The sequence below is a fragment of the Mustelus asterias genome, chromosome 18, assembly GCF_964213995.1.
Source record: "Mustelus asterias chromosome 18, sMusAst1.hap1.1, whole genome shotgun sequence".
In the NCBI taxonomy this organism is placed as follows: Eukaryota; Metazoa; Chordata; class Chondrichthyes; order Carcharhiniformes; family Triakidae; genus Mustelus; species Mustelus asterias.
The window spans coordinates 49,736,227-49,751,477 of NC_135818.1; the positions used below are offsets into that span (position 1 = coordinate 49,736,227).

The window sequence follows — 15,251 nt, forward strand, 5'->3', positions numbered from 1 at the left end:
AGCATCTGTCCTGTAAAGCCCCTGAAGAATTTTGTACGTTTCAATTCGATCACCTCTCATTCTTCTAAACTCTAGGGAATACACACTTCGCCTACCCGACATCTCCTCATATCCATAATCCCCTCATCCCAGGAAGATCCCCAGATTAGATTCCTATTCTGTGCTGACTGTAACCAGGCGGTGGTGGAACTCAGAAACTGGCTTCAATCCATTAGGAAAAGGGAAACATTAGAGAGGACTCCTGCTCCAGGTCACTACTCAGTGGTTCCTGATGGCATGTTCATATGGATAAGACCAGGCACAGATGTTACTTTTCCCCACCCCATTGTTTAATAACTTGCAAGTGTAATTTTCTTACCTCATAGCAGAAGGGCTACGTGTGCTAGATACTGGGAGATTGTTGGTAGCCTTAGCAGCACATACATGCATAAACCATCCTTCACTCATCTAAAACTTCGTCAAATGATCATCCCACCCCTACTCACTTTCCTCTCCCGACCCACATACAACCTCCCCCCATCTTGCATCAATCACCTTCTCCTTTAAGCCATTATTCTGATGGCTGCAACAGTACTGGTATTGTCACTGGACTAGTAATCCAGAGACCCAGGGTAATGCAGAGGTACATTGATATTCAAACCTCTTCCCCAGTGAGGCGCCTGAGGAATTCAAGTAGGTATCTTGAGCTCGGCACTCTCAGTTAAAGAAGCCGCGTCAGGTCCAACATCAGGATCACCCCTTCAGGGACAACTGAATTTCTAGCCCCATGTGTTGCTTAAATAGTGGCATTCTTAAAATGCCATATTTAAGCAACAAATAAATCCACTCTGCACAGGCAATATATTTTGGTCATTTTATTTATTATATCAGCAAATATTAAGCTTGGTCACAACGTGTATGACTGTCTCCTTGATTCAAGTCACCGTATTACTGTACCCAGGTGTTCTATCATAACCAATATATTTGTGTATTTCACCATGATGTCCTGACATTAGTGTCTTCCATACATTCAAACATCATTAGAAAGAACTGTTGTATTGGAGAGAGCTGTGACTTCAATATTCTGATGAGTTCTGGTGAGTGGGGTATACTTTTTATTCATTCATGGCATGTAGGCATCACTGTGTGGGGCATTTGTCACCCTGAACTGAATGACTTGCAAGGCCATTTAAGAGTCAACCATATTGCTGTGGCTCTGGAGTCACATGTAGGCCAGACCAGGTAAGGACGGCAGATTTCCTTCCCTAAAGGACATTAGTGAATCAGATGGGTTTTTAATGAATCGTTTCATGGTCATCACTAGATGTTTAAATCGCCATAGAATCCATACAGTGCAGGAGGCCATCCAGCTCATCGAGTCTGCACTGACTCTCCGAAAGAGCATCTTACTCAGGCCTAGCTCCTCACCCCTTTACCACAGCCAATCCACCTAACCTGCGCACCTTTGGATTTTTATTGAATTAAAATTTCAACACCAGCCGTAGTGACAAATTTCAAATCAAATTCAAATTTCAAATCAAATTCAAATGTCAACATCTACCCGAGCATTACCCTGGGTCTCTGGATTACTAGCCCAGTGACAATACCACTATGCCATTGCTATTGTTATTGAGGTTGCAGATGGTGAATTAACAGTTGCAGATATGAAAATAATCAAAGCTTTGCAGTATAAATTAGCTATGATGGAGCTAGGTACAAGAAGTTCCAATTATGAAGCGACTCAAGAATTTAATTTATTTTTCCTTCACAGCTGAGAAGGTCAAGGGATGGCCTGATAAAAATCTACAAGATTTTAAAGAGTGAGAATAAAGATTGTCAAACAACTGATTGTCAAAAACTACCAGAGGACACATATTCACACACAAGAAAAAGGAAAGTAGTAGAAAAGGTTTATTTGCAGAAAGCTGTCAGAATGTGAGCTTCTTAACCATGACTGAGTCTAGGAAGTATTTGAAAAGCAATTAGATTTTGCTTGAATGAGAGGAATCTTAAAGTAGGTGATGGAAACAAGCAGGACGTGGGATTAGACAAGATATTTCATTTGGAGAAAACACTGCCTAGGACTTTTTATTTATTAGCGTCACAGGTAGGCTTACATTAACACTGCAATGAAGTTACAGTGAAAATCCCCTCGCCCCTCAATGGTCTGAATAGCCCATTTTCCCACTCGTAGTTCTGGAACGGATTCAGTGGCAGTAATATTGTAAAGTAAATGCAAACAACAAACGTTGTCAGCTTCATTTTATTGAGAACTCATCAGAATACTCAACTGTGTTACAGGTTCTAATCAACTCAAAACAACCATTAGTTTGGACATAGAAACAATGAATAGGAAAATGTGCCAATATATAATTATATATATTTATATATAAAATCATTTTAGGGTGCTTATTGCATAAACATTGCGTGCAGAGTAATGTCACCATGGATTGAAACCTTGTTAATATCTTTCAAAGACTTGTAACGATGTCTGAATTCCAGCAAATGTTCATTATTGACAGCAATCTTATATTGAGTTGGTTCAGCAAGTAGGAGAATCTGGAGAAATTTTTAAAAATCATCTTTATTCATTTCAAACATCAACAGTGTTGATAATCCACAGTTATTGAAATAAATTTTATTTATATTTGCTGTGTTAAAGAACAACCAAACTTACATTTAGATAGCACCTTTTGCATCCTCACACTGTTCCAAAAAACAATGACGTCACGCAACGCCAGGTTAAAGTCCAACAGATTTATTTGGAATCACGAGCTTTCGGAGCGCTGCTCCTTCATCAGGTGACTCACCTGAAGAAGTAGCAGTGCTCCGAAAGCTTGCGATTCCAAATAAACCTGTTGGACTTTAATCTGATAAAAATAATAAACTGCATTTACAAAGTAATGCCCAAACTACCTCAAATTACGTTACTGAGAAATAGATAGATCACTGATCAAACTGATGAACATACCATTACCAGTATGAGTAAAGCCTAATTAGGCAAAGTAGAAGCTATTGGGAAATGGTCCAGACTCGAGACAAAAACAAGTATTTTTCTGGGCCTTGTTGGATATTATCAATGATTTGTGCCAGAGTTTACCAGGGCAGCTCCTTTGACAGATCAAATCAAATCTGGGATGGCAAGTGTTTCCCATTGAAACTCTGTGATGCCTGGTACTTAGACCCAATAGTGATTGTTCAGGATTCTTCCCAAGAGTTCGACCTCCACATGGAGGTGTTGCATCTTGGCCTGGGACAGCACTCTCCAAGGCCATCAGAGTTGTAAAATATTCTTCAATGTACGTTGATCCCTTTCCTGAACTTCAAATTATTTTGTCTAATTTAGGTTTACTTATCTGTACTAATTTTAAAAAATCTAGTTGACCTATTATGAGTACATGGCACTTAATAGGATGGAGGGTTATAGGTAGGCCTAAAAGGTAGGGATATGTTCAGCACAACTTGTGGGGCCGAAGGGCCTGTTTTGTGCTGTAGTTTTTCAATGTTTCTATTTTAGGTTACCTATTCCCCTCGGAGATTGGGGTTGAATGTCACCCACGTTAAAAGGAGAAGCTACCAGGAATGTTTCACTTACTTCAAATTGTTCTCCTTGTTTGAAGGGAAACCTTGGTGCTGCCCTTTCTTCTCCACCCCAGGAGTTATTGATCATGCTATTGCGAACTATGACATGGTGGTGGCCACCCTCCTTAAAGCGGACGTTGAAATGTAACAAAATATCCCAGCCGCTGCGCACATCGATGGCAAAACTGTGGAAATAAAATTAGCCAAGTTTTCTTTTATTAATTATGTAAAACTCAACAGCACAGAAACAGCTCCTTCAAGTATTCACCCTCCCCACCACTTTTTCACCCAACCTGATCAGGATTGCCGTCGTTATTCTTCATTTAACAAACTGAGCAACTCAACTAGCTCGGATTTGTGATTGAACAGAGAGTGTTGCAGTTCAGTTACACCCTTTCCCTGACACCATGGGCAGAAACTCTACCACTTCTTTTTGGGGTGGTTTTAGTGGCAGCAAGCTCCAGGCATTAGGAATGTCACTAATTTAGGAGCTCAGTCAGCAGAGGCCAAAGGGATTCTCCGGCCACACTCGCCTCAAAACCGGAGAATCCCTCCCCTCCCCTCAGCTACAATTCCCGTGACGGGGGCGGGACGGGAGAATTCCGGCCCAAATGTAGCTGCAAGATTTAAGAAGCAGACTTTGTTACCAGTTTCTGAGCCCCCACTTATTTTGATAAATAAAAACTTGCTAAGTACAACACTTGGAAGCATTGTAAACTGCGAGGAGGACAGTGTAGAACTTCAGAGGGACAGAGTGGCAGAGTGAGCAGATAAGGTTCAATGTGGAGAAGTGTGAGGTGATGCAAAGAACATGGAGTGAGAATATAAGCTGGGGATAAAGTGGGCAGGAGCAAAGAGACATGGGTGTATACGTGCATAAGTCATCAAAGGTGGCAAGACAGGTGGAGGGCAGTTAATAAAGTATATAATATCCTCAGCTTTATTGATAAAGGCTTGTTGTACAAGTGCAAGGAGGTTATGCTGACCTTAAACAAACATCTGTTCTGGGCACCACACTATAGGAAGGACGTGAACGCATTGGAGAGAGTGCAGAAGTGGTTTACAAGAATGGTTCAGGGATGAGAAACTTCAGTTACAAGGATAGATTGGAGTGTTCTTCTTGAATGGGAGAAGGTTAAGAGGAGATTTGATAGAGACGTTCAAAATCATGAGGAAGTGGGACAGAGTTAATAGGAAGAAACTGTTCCCACTTGTAAAAAAAATGAAGAGTGGGAGGACACAGTGATTTGCAAAAAAAGCAAATGCGATACGAGAAGATACTGTTCACAGACATGAATGGTTCGGGTCTGGAATGCACTGCCCGGAAGCGTGGTCAAGACAGGGTCAATCAGCACATTCAAAAGGCATTAGATGATTATACGAATAGAAAGAAGTGTGCAAGGTTCCAGGGAAAAAGACAGTGGAATGGGACTAAGTTCTAATACTTGTTTGAAGAGCTGGTCAGAGATGATGGGCTGAAATGATGGGCTGAAATGATGGGCTGAATGGCCTCCTTCTGCACGGTAACAATTTTGAGATTCTGTAAATATCCACAAGGTCTGCTGCAGGATGGTGCCCTGACCCCTGCTCATCAAACACTGCATCAGAGTCTCAGAGGAAAGAAGCCCTTTTAGAATGAAGCAACATAGACCCGTTTCCCCCATCCTCACTCAAATCCAATCCCAACTGAACCACTCAGGGGCCACGGAAAAAGATTGCCAACTTCAACACCATATGCACTCAATATGGTGTAAAGATAATGACAAGACTTATCAAAATTACTTATCACTTACATTGCAATTCTCTTGTTGAAATTAGTCCCAACCCTGGCAGCAGAAATTTGCCTATTTTACTACCATCAGGATCAAAGCATTGATATCGTGATGATTGCTTTTGTAAAATGCCATTTCTCAGGCTCTCAATCTGTGTACAAGCCAGCAATTGCTCAGGCAAGTACCATGAGCATGAAATACAAATCAGCCAAGCTCGGTACAATCATACCAAATTCTTAGGTATGCTCTCTAAGCTAATATCAATTTTAGAGTACTACAGACAGGAATGAAGTACCAATGTGTTAAACGTTGTGAATTTTGCTGGTCAGAGCTTCTCCTTTATGATTGCTACTTGCAAGCTACTGTGTAATGTTACACATATACAATCATTATTGTGACTGGTCTGTCTTCACAAACCATTTAAGCAAGTCGATTGGGGTGGGGGTGAAATTTATACAGGATTATATTTCCAGAGTGTCTCAAAACACTTCACATACAAGTTTACATTTGCCCACTTAATGAATGAATGCATCATGCACTAATGAACGATAAACTGATTATTGGTCACATTTCAGAGGAAGAACAAAATAACGCAATGAACCCTTCTGCTGTATAATCACATTTGCTCACATTTCAACATTAAAAATAAAATTGTTAGTTAAAAGACTGAAGCTGGACTGTTTTTGTTTTCTCTCCCCCTCCCATTCATTCATAGGATGTGGGCATCGCTGCCAAGGCCATCATTTATTCCCCATCCCTAATTTTTGCCCTTGAACGGAGTGGTTTGTTAGGTCATTTCGGAGGGCATTTTTGAGAGTCCCATGTAGTCCAGGACTGACCAGGTAAGGATGGCAAATTTCCTTCCCTAAAGGACATTCATGATAGCATGAAACAAAAGGTAAAGTCAAAGATGCTTTAAAAATACACGGAGAACAATTGGACAACTAAGGAAAGAGTAAGAGCTATTAGAGACTAAAACAATAACCTGATGTGGAAGCAAAAGACAAGCAGTGAATACTTTGCATTGGTCATCGCAAAGAGGGAAATTATGCAGATATTGCAGTTAATGAGGCAAGGGTGTAAAATATTAGGCGGGATAAAGATAGTGAGTGGATTTATTTGAAAAGGCATTAATTATTCATTGGCACCCAAGTGGATTTATTAAAGGAAAGTCATATCTATGAATGTGATTAAATGTAATGAGGAGGGTTGATGAGACTAGTGTGTTTATTATAATTTACATGGATTTTTGCAAGGATTTTGACAAGATCCCACATAGCAGACTGGCCAGACAAAGCCTATAGGATCCAAGCAAATTGGATCCAAAACGGGCCTAGTGGCCTGTTTAGAACTCAAAGGGCAACTGTCACAGGTGTTTTGCAACTGGAAGATTGCAGGATGCCACTGAAAACATAGAAACATAGAAAAACTACAGCACAAAACAGGCCCTTCGGCCCCACAAGTTGTGCCGAACATATCCCTACCTTTTAGGCCTACCTATAACCCTCCATCCTATTAAGTCCCATGTACTCATCCAGGAGTCTCTTAAAAGACCCTATTGAGTTTGTCTCCACCACCACTGACGGCAGCCGATTCCACCCGCCCACCACCCTCTGTGTGAAAATCTTCCCCCTAACATTTCCCCTGTACCTACCCCCCATCACTTTAAACCTGTGTCCTCTTGTAGCAGCCATTTCCACCCTGGGAAAAAGCCTCTGAGAGTCCACCCGATCTATGCCTCTCAACATCTTATATACGTCTATCAGGTCTCCTCTCATCCTACGTCTCTCGAAGGAGAAAAGACCGAGCTCCCTCAGCCTATCCTCATAAGGCATGCCACTCAATCCAGGCAACATCCTTGTAAATCTCCTCTGCACCCTTTCAATCTTTTCCACATCCTTCCTGTAATGAGGCGACCAGAACTGAGCACAGTACTCCAAGTGGGGTCTGACGAGGGTCTTATATAGCTGCATCATTATCCCCGGACTCCTAAATTCAATCCCTCGATTGAAACAGTGATCATTATTAGGTTCCTTGCTTTTCATGGTATATACCTATGATTTAGACTTAATGATGCCCTCTAAATAGATGATACAAAATTGGCTGTGGATGAAGACTGCAGGAAGATGTCAATGGACTGGTCTGGTGGGCAGAAAAGTGGCAAATGGAATTCAATCCAGAGAACTGTGAGGTAATGCATCTGGGGAAAAAAACTGAAAGGAAGGGAATATGCGCTGTATGTAGGATATTGCAGAAGAATAGCGGGACCTGAGAGTGCATGATTCACAATGTTGCCTGGGCTGGAGAATTTTGGCCACGAGGAAAGATTGAATAGTTTGAATCATAGCCTCCTTCTGCACTGCAGGGATTCTATCGGCCTATCAAGTCTGCACTGACTTTCCAACAGAGCATTTTACCCTGGTCCTAGATTATAAATTAATCTGGATTGAGAGGATAGGAAGGACCTACTTCCCTTTAGCAGAGAGATCAATAACCAGGGGACAGAGATAAAGCAACTGGATTGCACTGTAGATGAGGAATAATGTTCCTGAAGCACTGGGATGAAAACTAACTGACAAAGAGATGAGGCATTCTGAGCCAAGTGTTTACCACAGGCGGCATACTGCCAACCAGACACTCAGACCCCAAGTTTCTCTGGATAAAGAGTTGCATCTTCAGATGGTCATTGAGTCGTATAGAGCAGAAGAGGCCCTTCGGCCCATCGAGTCTGCACTGACAAAACTACATTAAATCTATGCTAACCCCAGCAGTTGCCCCGTAGCCTTGAGTGTTATGACATTTCAAGTGCTTATCCATGTACTTTTCCCACCTCTACTACCCTCCCAGGAAGTGCATTCCAGACTCCCAATACCCTTAAAGTTTTCCGCAAATCCCCTCTAAACCTCCTACCCTCACCTTAAAATTATGCCCCGGATAAAAGAAAATTACTGCAGATGCTGGAATCTGAAACCAAAAGAGAAAATGCTGAAAATCTCAGCAGGCCTGGCAACATCTGTAAGGTGTCGAAATGACCCTTTGACAAAGGGTCGTCTGGACTCGAAACATCAACTCTTTTCTCTCCTTACGGATGCTGCCAGACCTGCTGAGATTTTCCAGCATCTTTTCTTTAGGTTTAAAATTATGCCCCCTCGTTATTGATCCTTCAACTAAGGGGAACAGCTGCTTCCTATTCACCCTATCCACACCCCTCACAATCTTATACACCTCAATCATGTCCCCCCCTCGGTCTTCTCTGCTCTAAAGTAAACGACCCGGCTTATGCAGCCTCTCTTCAGATGTTCCGTCCCAGGCAACATCCTGGTGAATCTCCTCTGCACCCTCTCCAGTGCAATCACATTCCTTCCCATAGTGAGGTGACCAGAATAGCAGACAGTATTCCAGCTTCTATAGTCGTGTTTATTGACAGTTTCCTCTGACTTTTCATTTGCATATCCACTGGAGCAGTGATTCACATTAAATGGGAGGAAACTACCTGGGTGTGTTAAAACTAGAGGATATCCTTTTAAGGCCAATTCTGACTGTAAGTTCCAGCAGCACGTGGGAGTTCATGGAGGTCATAGGAAGGAATGTTACTCTTGCTATCCGAGATGGTGACATTAGAGGAATATTGTCAATATCCAGATAATGATAGACCAACTCCACTATTACAATGGTATTCCTGTGAAGAATCTCGCAACCACAAGCGTCTCCCTTGTTTAGACCCTGAATTCCAAGCAGACAATAATCATTCATTCTGGGCTTGCACTCTCCTTTGCTGTAAATCCACCACAGACACAGGAGAGAGGAGGGGAGCTTGGGGCAGAAATTACTTCCTTGTTAACTATGATGATGGAGGGTAAACGGACGCAGGAGTTCCTGGAGCCCCATTCTGCCTTATTTTCCAAACTCCTTAATGTCATCCTCGGTGTGTCGGCTGCTTTATCGTGTCCACGTGCTAGCTCAGACTTTTACCCGGGTTGGGGGTGGGCAGAGAGGAGTGAAGTCAGATTGCCATCACTGAGGATGTGGCACCAGCTGATTCACAACACAGGGGAGTTAGGAGTGGCCAACGGGCACAGCTGTGCCACCTTCCCAGCACAGGACAAAAGTACCCACATAGTTTTGTCTCTAAACTCAGGGATGTTTGGCTCATTGAAGGACATGCAGACTCGGAGGTCAGTCTCCAAGGATATGCAGCGGCTGTCACTCTCTTGTTTGTGGCGAATGTTTTTGCCAGCATGATGAGAACTCTTCATCTCTTCATTCACAGATATTAATATCTACTTCACTGGAACTACAGCACTCCCTAAATAAAAGGTGGTGTGGGATCAGTCAGTGCCACCACTCTGAAGTACAGATGGCAGCTCTGGCATCAACGGGGGGGAAGCATAGACAATATTACAATGGAGTGGGAGCATGGGGGGGGGGGGGGGGGGGGGGGGGGACGTGTACAAACTTTCAGATCTGTAGAGATGGATGAACTTGCAGAGAGAAAAAGATTGTAATCACAGAACCGAATCAGTGCAGGCCATTTGGCCCATCACCTCTGCTAGCTCTCTGCAACAGCTACTCAGCTAGCCCTGCTTCCCTTGCCTATTCTCTACAGCCCAGTAAATTTTTCTCTTTGGATGATTGCCCAATCCCATTTTGAAAGCCACAATGGAATCTGCATTCTCAGGCCGTGCATTCCAGATCCACTTGCTGAGTAAAGTGGTTTTCCATCACGTAGCCTCCGGTTGTTTTGACATTTAAAGCAGTGTCGCCTGGTTCTTGACCGCTCCGCCGACGGGAACAGTTGCTCCCGTCTACTCTCTAGATCACGCCCTGATTTTGAGCATCTCTGTCTAATCTCCTCTCAACCTTCTCTTCTCTAAAGAACAGAACACTCTCAGCTTTGCCAATCTATCCACATAACTGAAGTCCCTCACCCCCAGAACCATTCTCGCTATTTTGTTTTGGATTCCAATGTGTTTGCATCCTTGCGCTAATATGAGATGCCCAGCAGGAGTCAAACCCGCCCTGTCCCGCCAACTCCTGAACATTTCTCAAGGGCTACTTTTTGATTTTCAGAGGCTCCTTGAAGGTAAAGTATATCTGAAGAGATTTGAGTAGAAACCAAACTGTTACTGAAGCAGGAATTTGCAAACTTGCTCTGTGCCTCAATTAAAGGATATTAAAGAAATGAGAGACTCGGGGCTAAGGCAGCCAGCCAAGAATCCAGCAATAATTGTAAACTGCTTTCCTTCATTCACCTTCCCACCCACCATCGCCCTCCAGTGGCTGACATGAATGCAAACTCAAAGAAGGGCAGGGTCTTCTACTCCAACTGGACTCCCAACATGTTCAACACATTAAACACGACCATCAAAAAAAAAAGTTTGTACTCAGCCAGACACTTCTACAGCGGAAATATTTGGTGGAACAACAAAAAGAATTTCCCACAAAATATCTTTCCCCTCTTTACACCAGATCTTTACTTTAAACTTCACTCTCAAAATAACTTATTGGACAAATATAAAAAAAGGAGGAAGAAGAACTTTAATTTTCTTTTTGTTGTTCCAGCAGTAAATGTGTAACCTTGAAAGCCAGGCCCACGTGGAGAGTTTCAAAAAGAAAAATAAAGATTATAAAAAAATGCTGGAAGATCATATGAAGATAAGCTCTATATGTGAAAGCGAAATGATTACCAGTTGCCCATACCCTGTCTCTCTCCCTGAGAGACCACCTTTTCCTTCCTCTCTCTCTCTCCCATTCCCTGTCTCCCTCAGATACAGGCTGGAGCCACATTACCAGCACTGGATCACCCCCATCTTGGCCTCCCTCTCTCCAGATCCACCAATGGCAATCCCGAGATCCCAATTCTCTTATTGTGAAACAGGGAGATTGTTGTAACTGGGAATGTGGTGAGGGTGGGAAGTGAAATGCTTATTTACAAATAATTTTAAAATAACTCACCTCAGTGCATCCTCCCTGGTGGCTGCCAAAACATCCCCTCCCCCACACCATCAATAAAAAACACACAACTCTAAAAGGATTTTGAAATGTAACTAATTCCAAGTCTAGGGGGAAAAAAAACATCAACTCCCAAGTTCTGAAGTTCTTTTGAGAACTCTTGTCACCTCTTTCTCTCCAGCAGAAAAGTTGTTTGTCTGGTTTTAATTCTCCCATCTCTCCCATGCTCATTGCTCCACAGGCCCCCACCCCCACCCCAACTCATAGATTCTGTCCCTGGAGGAGTAGCTCAAGCAAGGGAGAGAATCTGTGATTGAAGGAGTCGGAACAGTGGGTAGGGGCAACTTAAAAATCTGTAACTGGTCTCCAATGTCTTTGCATCCTTGCCCTAATGGGGCAGCAAAGTGGCACAGTGGTTAGCACTGCTGCCTGTCAGCGCCAGGGACTCGGGTTCAATTCCAGCCTCGGGTCGCTGTCTGTGTGGAGTTTGCACATTCTCCCCGTGTCTGCGTGGGTTTCCTTTGGGTGCTCGGATTTCCTCCCACAATCCATAGATGTGCAGGTTAGGTTGATTGGCCAAGCTAAATTGACCCTAGTGCCAGGGGATTAACAGGGTAAATTTGTGGGGTTATGGGAATAGGGCCTGGGTGGGATTGTGGTCGGTGCAGACTTGATGGGCCGAACGGCCTCCTTCTGCACTGTAGGAATTCTATGCTTGATGGAGACAATAGCCAACAGCCATAGATAGAAACATAGAAGATAGGAGAAGGCCATTTGGCCCTTCGAGTCTGCTCCGCCATTCATTACAATCATGGCTGATCGTCCAACTCAATAGCCTAATCCTGCTATAGAAACAAATATAGAAGGCCCAGGTTGGATTGCAAGTCATTTTTCAATCTATCGTGCAGGAACCAACAAGGAATTTTGTTGCAATCAATTCTTCCAGGATTGAAGACCTTTGACAATCAAGGTTTTGTGGCCTTCCCTGGGCCTCGAACCAGCTTTTAGATGCACTTAGGGCCCACTCCACTGGAAAACGGCAGGACAGGAAACAGGCAGAATGTGGGTTCCACACAACTTTCTGATTCCACAGTTAGCGATCCATCCCATTACTTCCCAAGTCCAACCAGGACTGGTGTTCAAGCTTACATATCAAGAATGGACACATAAAAGAAGAAACAGATGACCACGAAGGCATCCTAACAAAAATAGAACCTTCCGGGGGGGGGGGGGGGGGGGGGGGGGGGGGGGGAAATAAGGTTCTTCATATTCTATAATATTACGCGGATAGTAAATAATTGACCAATACCCATGCATATGTTGGAAGTGTAAATGAATGGTGCAATATTCAATATTAACAAGATTTCATCCACATCAAAATTTACCTGTCAACATTTGGTTTGACTGTTCCCATTATCCTGATCATTTTCTGCGGCTCCCAACCACCTGGCAGAGCAAGTTCATAAGGTAGCTGCTGTAAATATCAAATCAAAACAAGGGTTATGAATTGGGAATGTAAAGATGTGCCGTCAATTTTCCGTTTACACTGCAGAACTTGCAGTTTCACAGGTATGCCAAATTCTGACTTGTATGCCAGGATGTATTCAGACACTTAACACATGTTGGAGCCTTTATTAGTTTGGCTTCTCAGATTCCTTCATGTTGAAGGAAGGTGCATGGACATTGGAATAGACGTGCCATAATTAATTTTCTTGCACGTTCAGTGGGTATACGTCATGCACATGCTGCAACTTCCTGCTGTTCCATGTCTTCAACGCCAAGTGTCTCAAAGAGATAGCAGGATACCTGTGACTCAGTCAGGGACACCACCCATTTCTCCATATCAGAGCTAACACATGAGTAATGATCACAAGGGAGTGGCACTGTAGGATGATTGAAGCTATACATGAGGGATAAAGTCAGTTTATTACCAGGAAGGGAGGCAAGGAATTCTGCTTGTAACTGGTGTTCCATTTTATTCTGGGACCAATTGTAATGTCCCGTGGGACACTAAGTGGTGTCCCTGACTCTGATTCAGTCAGAGGTATCCTGCTATCTCTGAGACACTGGCATTGAATACATGGAACAGCAGGAAGTTGTGGCCCATGCATGACGTCTACCCCCTGAACATGCAAGAAAATTAATGATGGCATGTCTATTCCAGTGTAAGCGAATGTGTAAGGCAATTATCACATCTTAATTACTGCCAAACAACCTCTTCACTACAATAGTGATGACATTTCATTGGCTGTGAAGCACTTTGGGATATCCTGTGGCTTTGAAAGATGATATAGAAATGAAAGAATTCTTTATCGTACTGCAAATTAACCTTTACAAGTCTGCAGTATCATTCTTCCCTTACATCAAACTTCTTCTCTCAGAGTGTGGCGAGAATGTGGGACTCGCTGATGGTTGAAGCACATCGTATGGATACATTTAAAAGGGAAGCTCGACAAGCATTTGAGGGAGAAGGGGACAGACAATTCCAATAGTAAATTTAGATGAGGAAAGATGGGAGGAAGCACGAGCCAGCACGAACCGATTGGGCTCAATGGTCTCAATGCTATACATACTCTATGTATTCTTTCAGATTTTAATGAATATTGGATGCAAAAAATAGTAAATTTTTATTTCTGTTTCTTCATCCAATCTTTCTTTACCTCTTTCGTTTTCAATACCTGATTTGATGTAAAATTCAATATTCTGACTATTCCTGGTCCCACAACACCAGGTTAAAGTCCAACAGGTTTATTTGGTAGCAAAAGCCACTAGCTTTCGGAGCGCTTGCTGCTCCTTCGTCAGGTGAGTCACCTGACGAAGGGGTAGCGCTCCGAAAGCTAGTGGCTTTTGCTACCAAATAAACCTGTTGGACTTTAACCTGGTGTTGTGAGACTTCTTACTGTGTTTACCCCAGTCCAACGCCGGCATCTCCACATCATTCCTGGTCCAGGCACTCGGTTACTCATTTAACAATTCGTCAATCTGTCTGGTTAAGGAGATTTGTTGTTCAGACAGTTCCTGGATTCCCTGGAGAGGGTGCTGCACTGAATTGGTTCTCTAATTACTGTGTGCTCCAGTGAAAAATTCCACTGAAAGCATGTGGGCAAGTACAAGGTGTCCATTCACCACCTCAAAACGAGTTATCACTTCTTAACCATACAACCAGCCCTTCCAAAACTTTCTGTTCAAAATCCTCCAGTCCAGCTTCCACCATACAGCAGCCAGGCTACCCGGCCAAAGACCTGCATAGTATCCTTGGATACTGATCATACAGCATGATTGTGTAGAAACCTCCCAACAGCATTTTACATAGCAACCACGCTATGGCCAGGATTTCCCCCTCCCATTCAGGTTGGGTGGATTCGGTGATGGGAGCAGAAAATATCATGAGAAAGAAGAGCAAAGTTATTTTCAGTCGGTGTGAAAGCTTGATGCGATTGCCCTGGATTACCTCTGCTTTGATGTCCAGTTCCATGGAATTGTTCCTGTTCTGGTTTCGCCTAAACTACTTTATCTTCCTACCTCCTTACTGTCACCTATAATTTCCCCCAAGGGTCTACCTTTGGTTACCCCACCCCCCCCGTCTCTTGCACATGCCATCCTTCAGCAACGATAAGCTTCCCTATCCATGCCAATCACACCCAAATTTACCTGACCCCATAGCCATCTCTGCAGTCCAATCCAAATTGTGAAGTTTTGAGTCAGCCCTGGTTACTTTGTCAATGACGCTGTTGTGTATGATTTGCTTCATTTTAAGATATTTCTGCCTATGCAATTACATTTAAATGCCGAGCTTAAAAAATTAACTAACTCAGCTTTAACTTGACCACATTTTAAAACTCAGAAGGCATGCTGGATTAGCTAGAAATTGACTGCATTTTTGAAAAGTACAATGTCAGCAAAAACAGGCTATTCATAAGCCAAACAAAGCTTTTCATAAACAACATCTGCGAGGCCGGTTTGTCC

The 15,251-nt window shown here is 43.1% G+C and overlaps 1 protein-coding gene across 9 annotated transcripts in view; it reads right to left on the reverse strand.

Annotated features, from left to right (window-relative positions):
- Nucleotides 1-839: 839 nt before the first annotated feature.
- The window catches only part of LOC144507120 (galectin-5-like), a 32,171-nt gene continuing 17,759 nt past the window's right edge, over nucleotides 840-15,251 (reverse strand). For all 9 annotated transcript variants that reach the window (XM_078233887.1, XM_078233890.1, XM_078233888.1 and 6 more), the window contains 3 exons: nucleotides 12,671-12,759; nucleotides 3,575-3,746; nucleotides 840-2,538 (listed from right to left, as the gene is read on the reverse strand). In XM_078233887.1, the coding sequence (XP_078090013.1) occupies nucleotides 2,389-2,538; nucleotides 3,575-3,746; nucleotides 12,671-12,759 (411 nt within the window). In that variant the 3' untranslated portion in view covers nucleotides 840-2,388. The remainder of the gene's footprint in view (nucleotides 2,539-3,574; nucleotides 3,747-12,670; nucleotides 12,760-15,251) is intronic.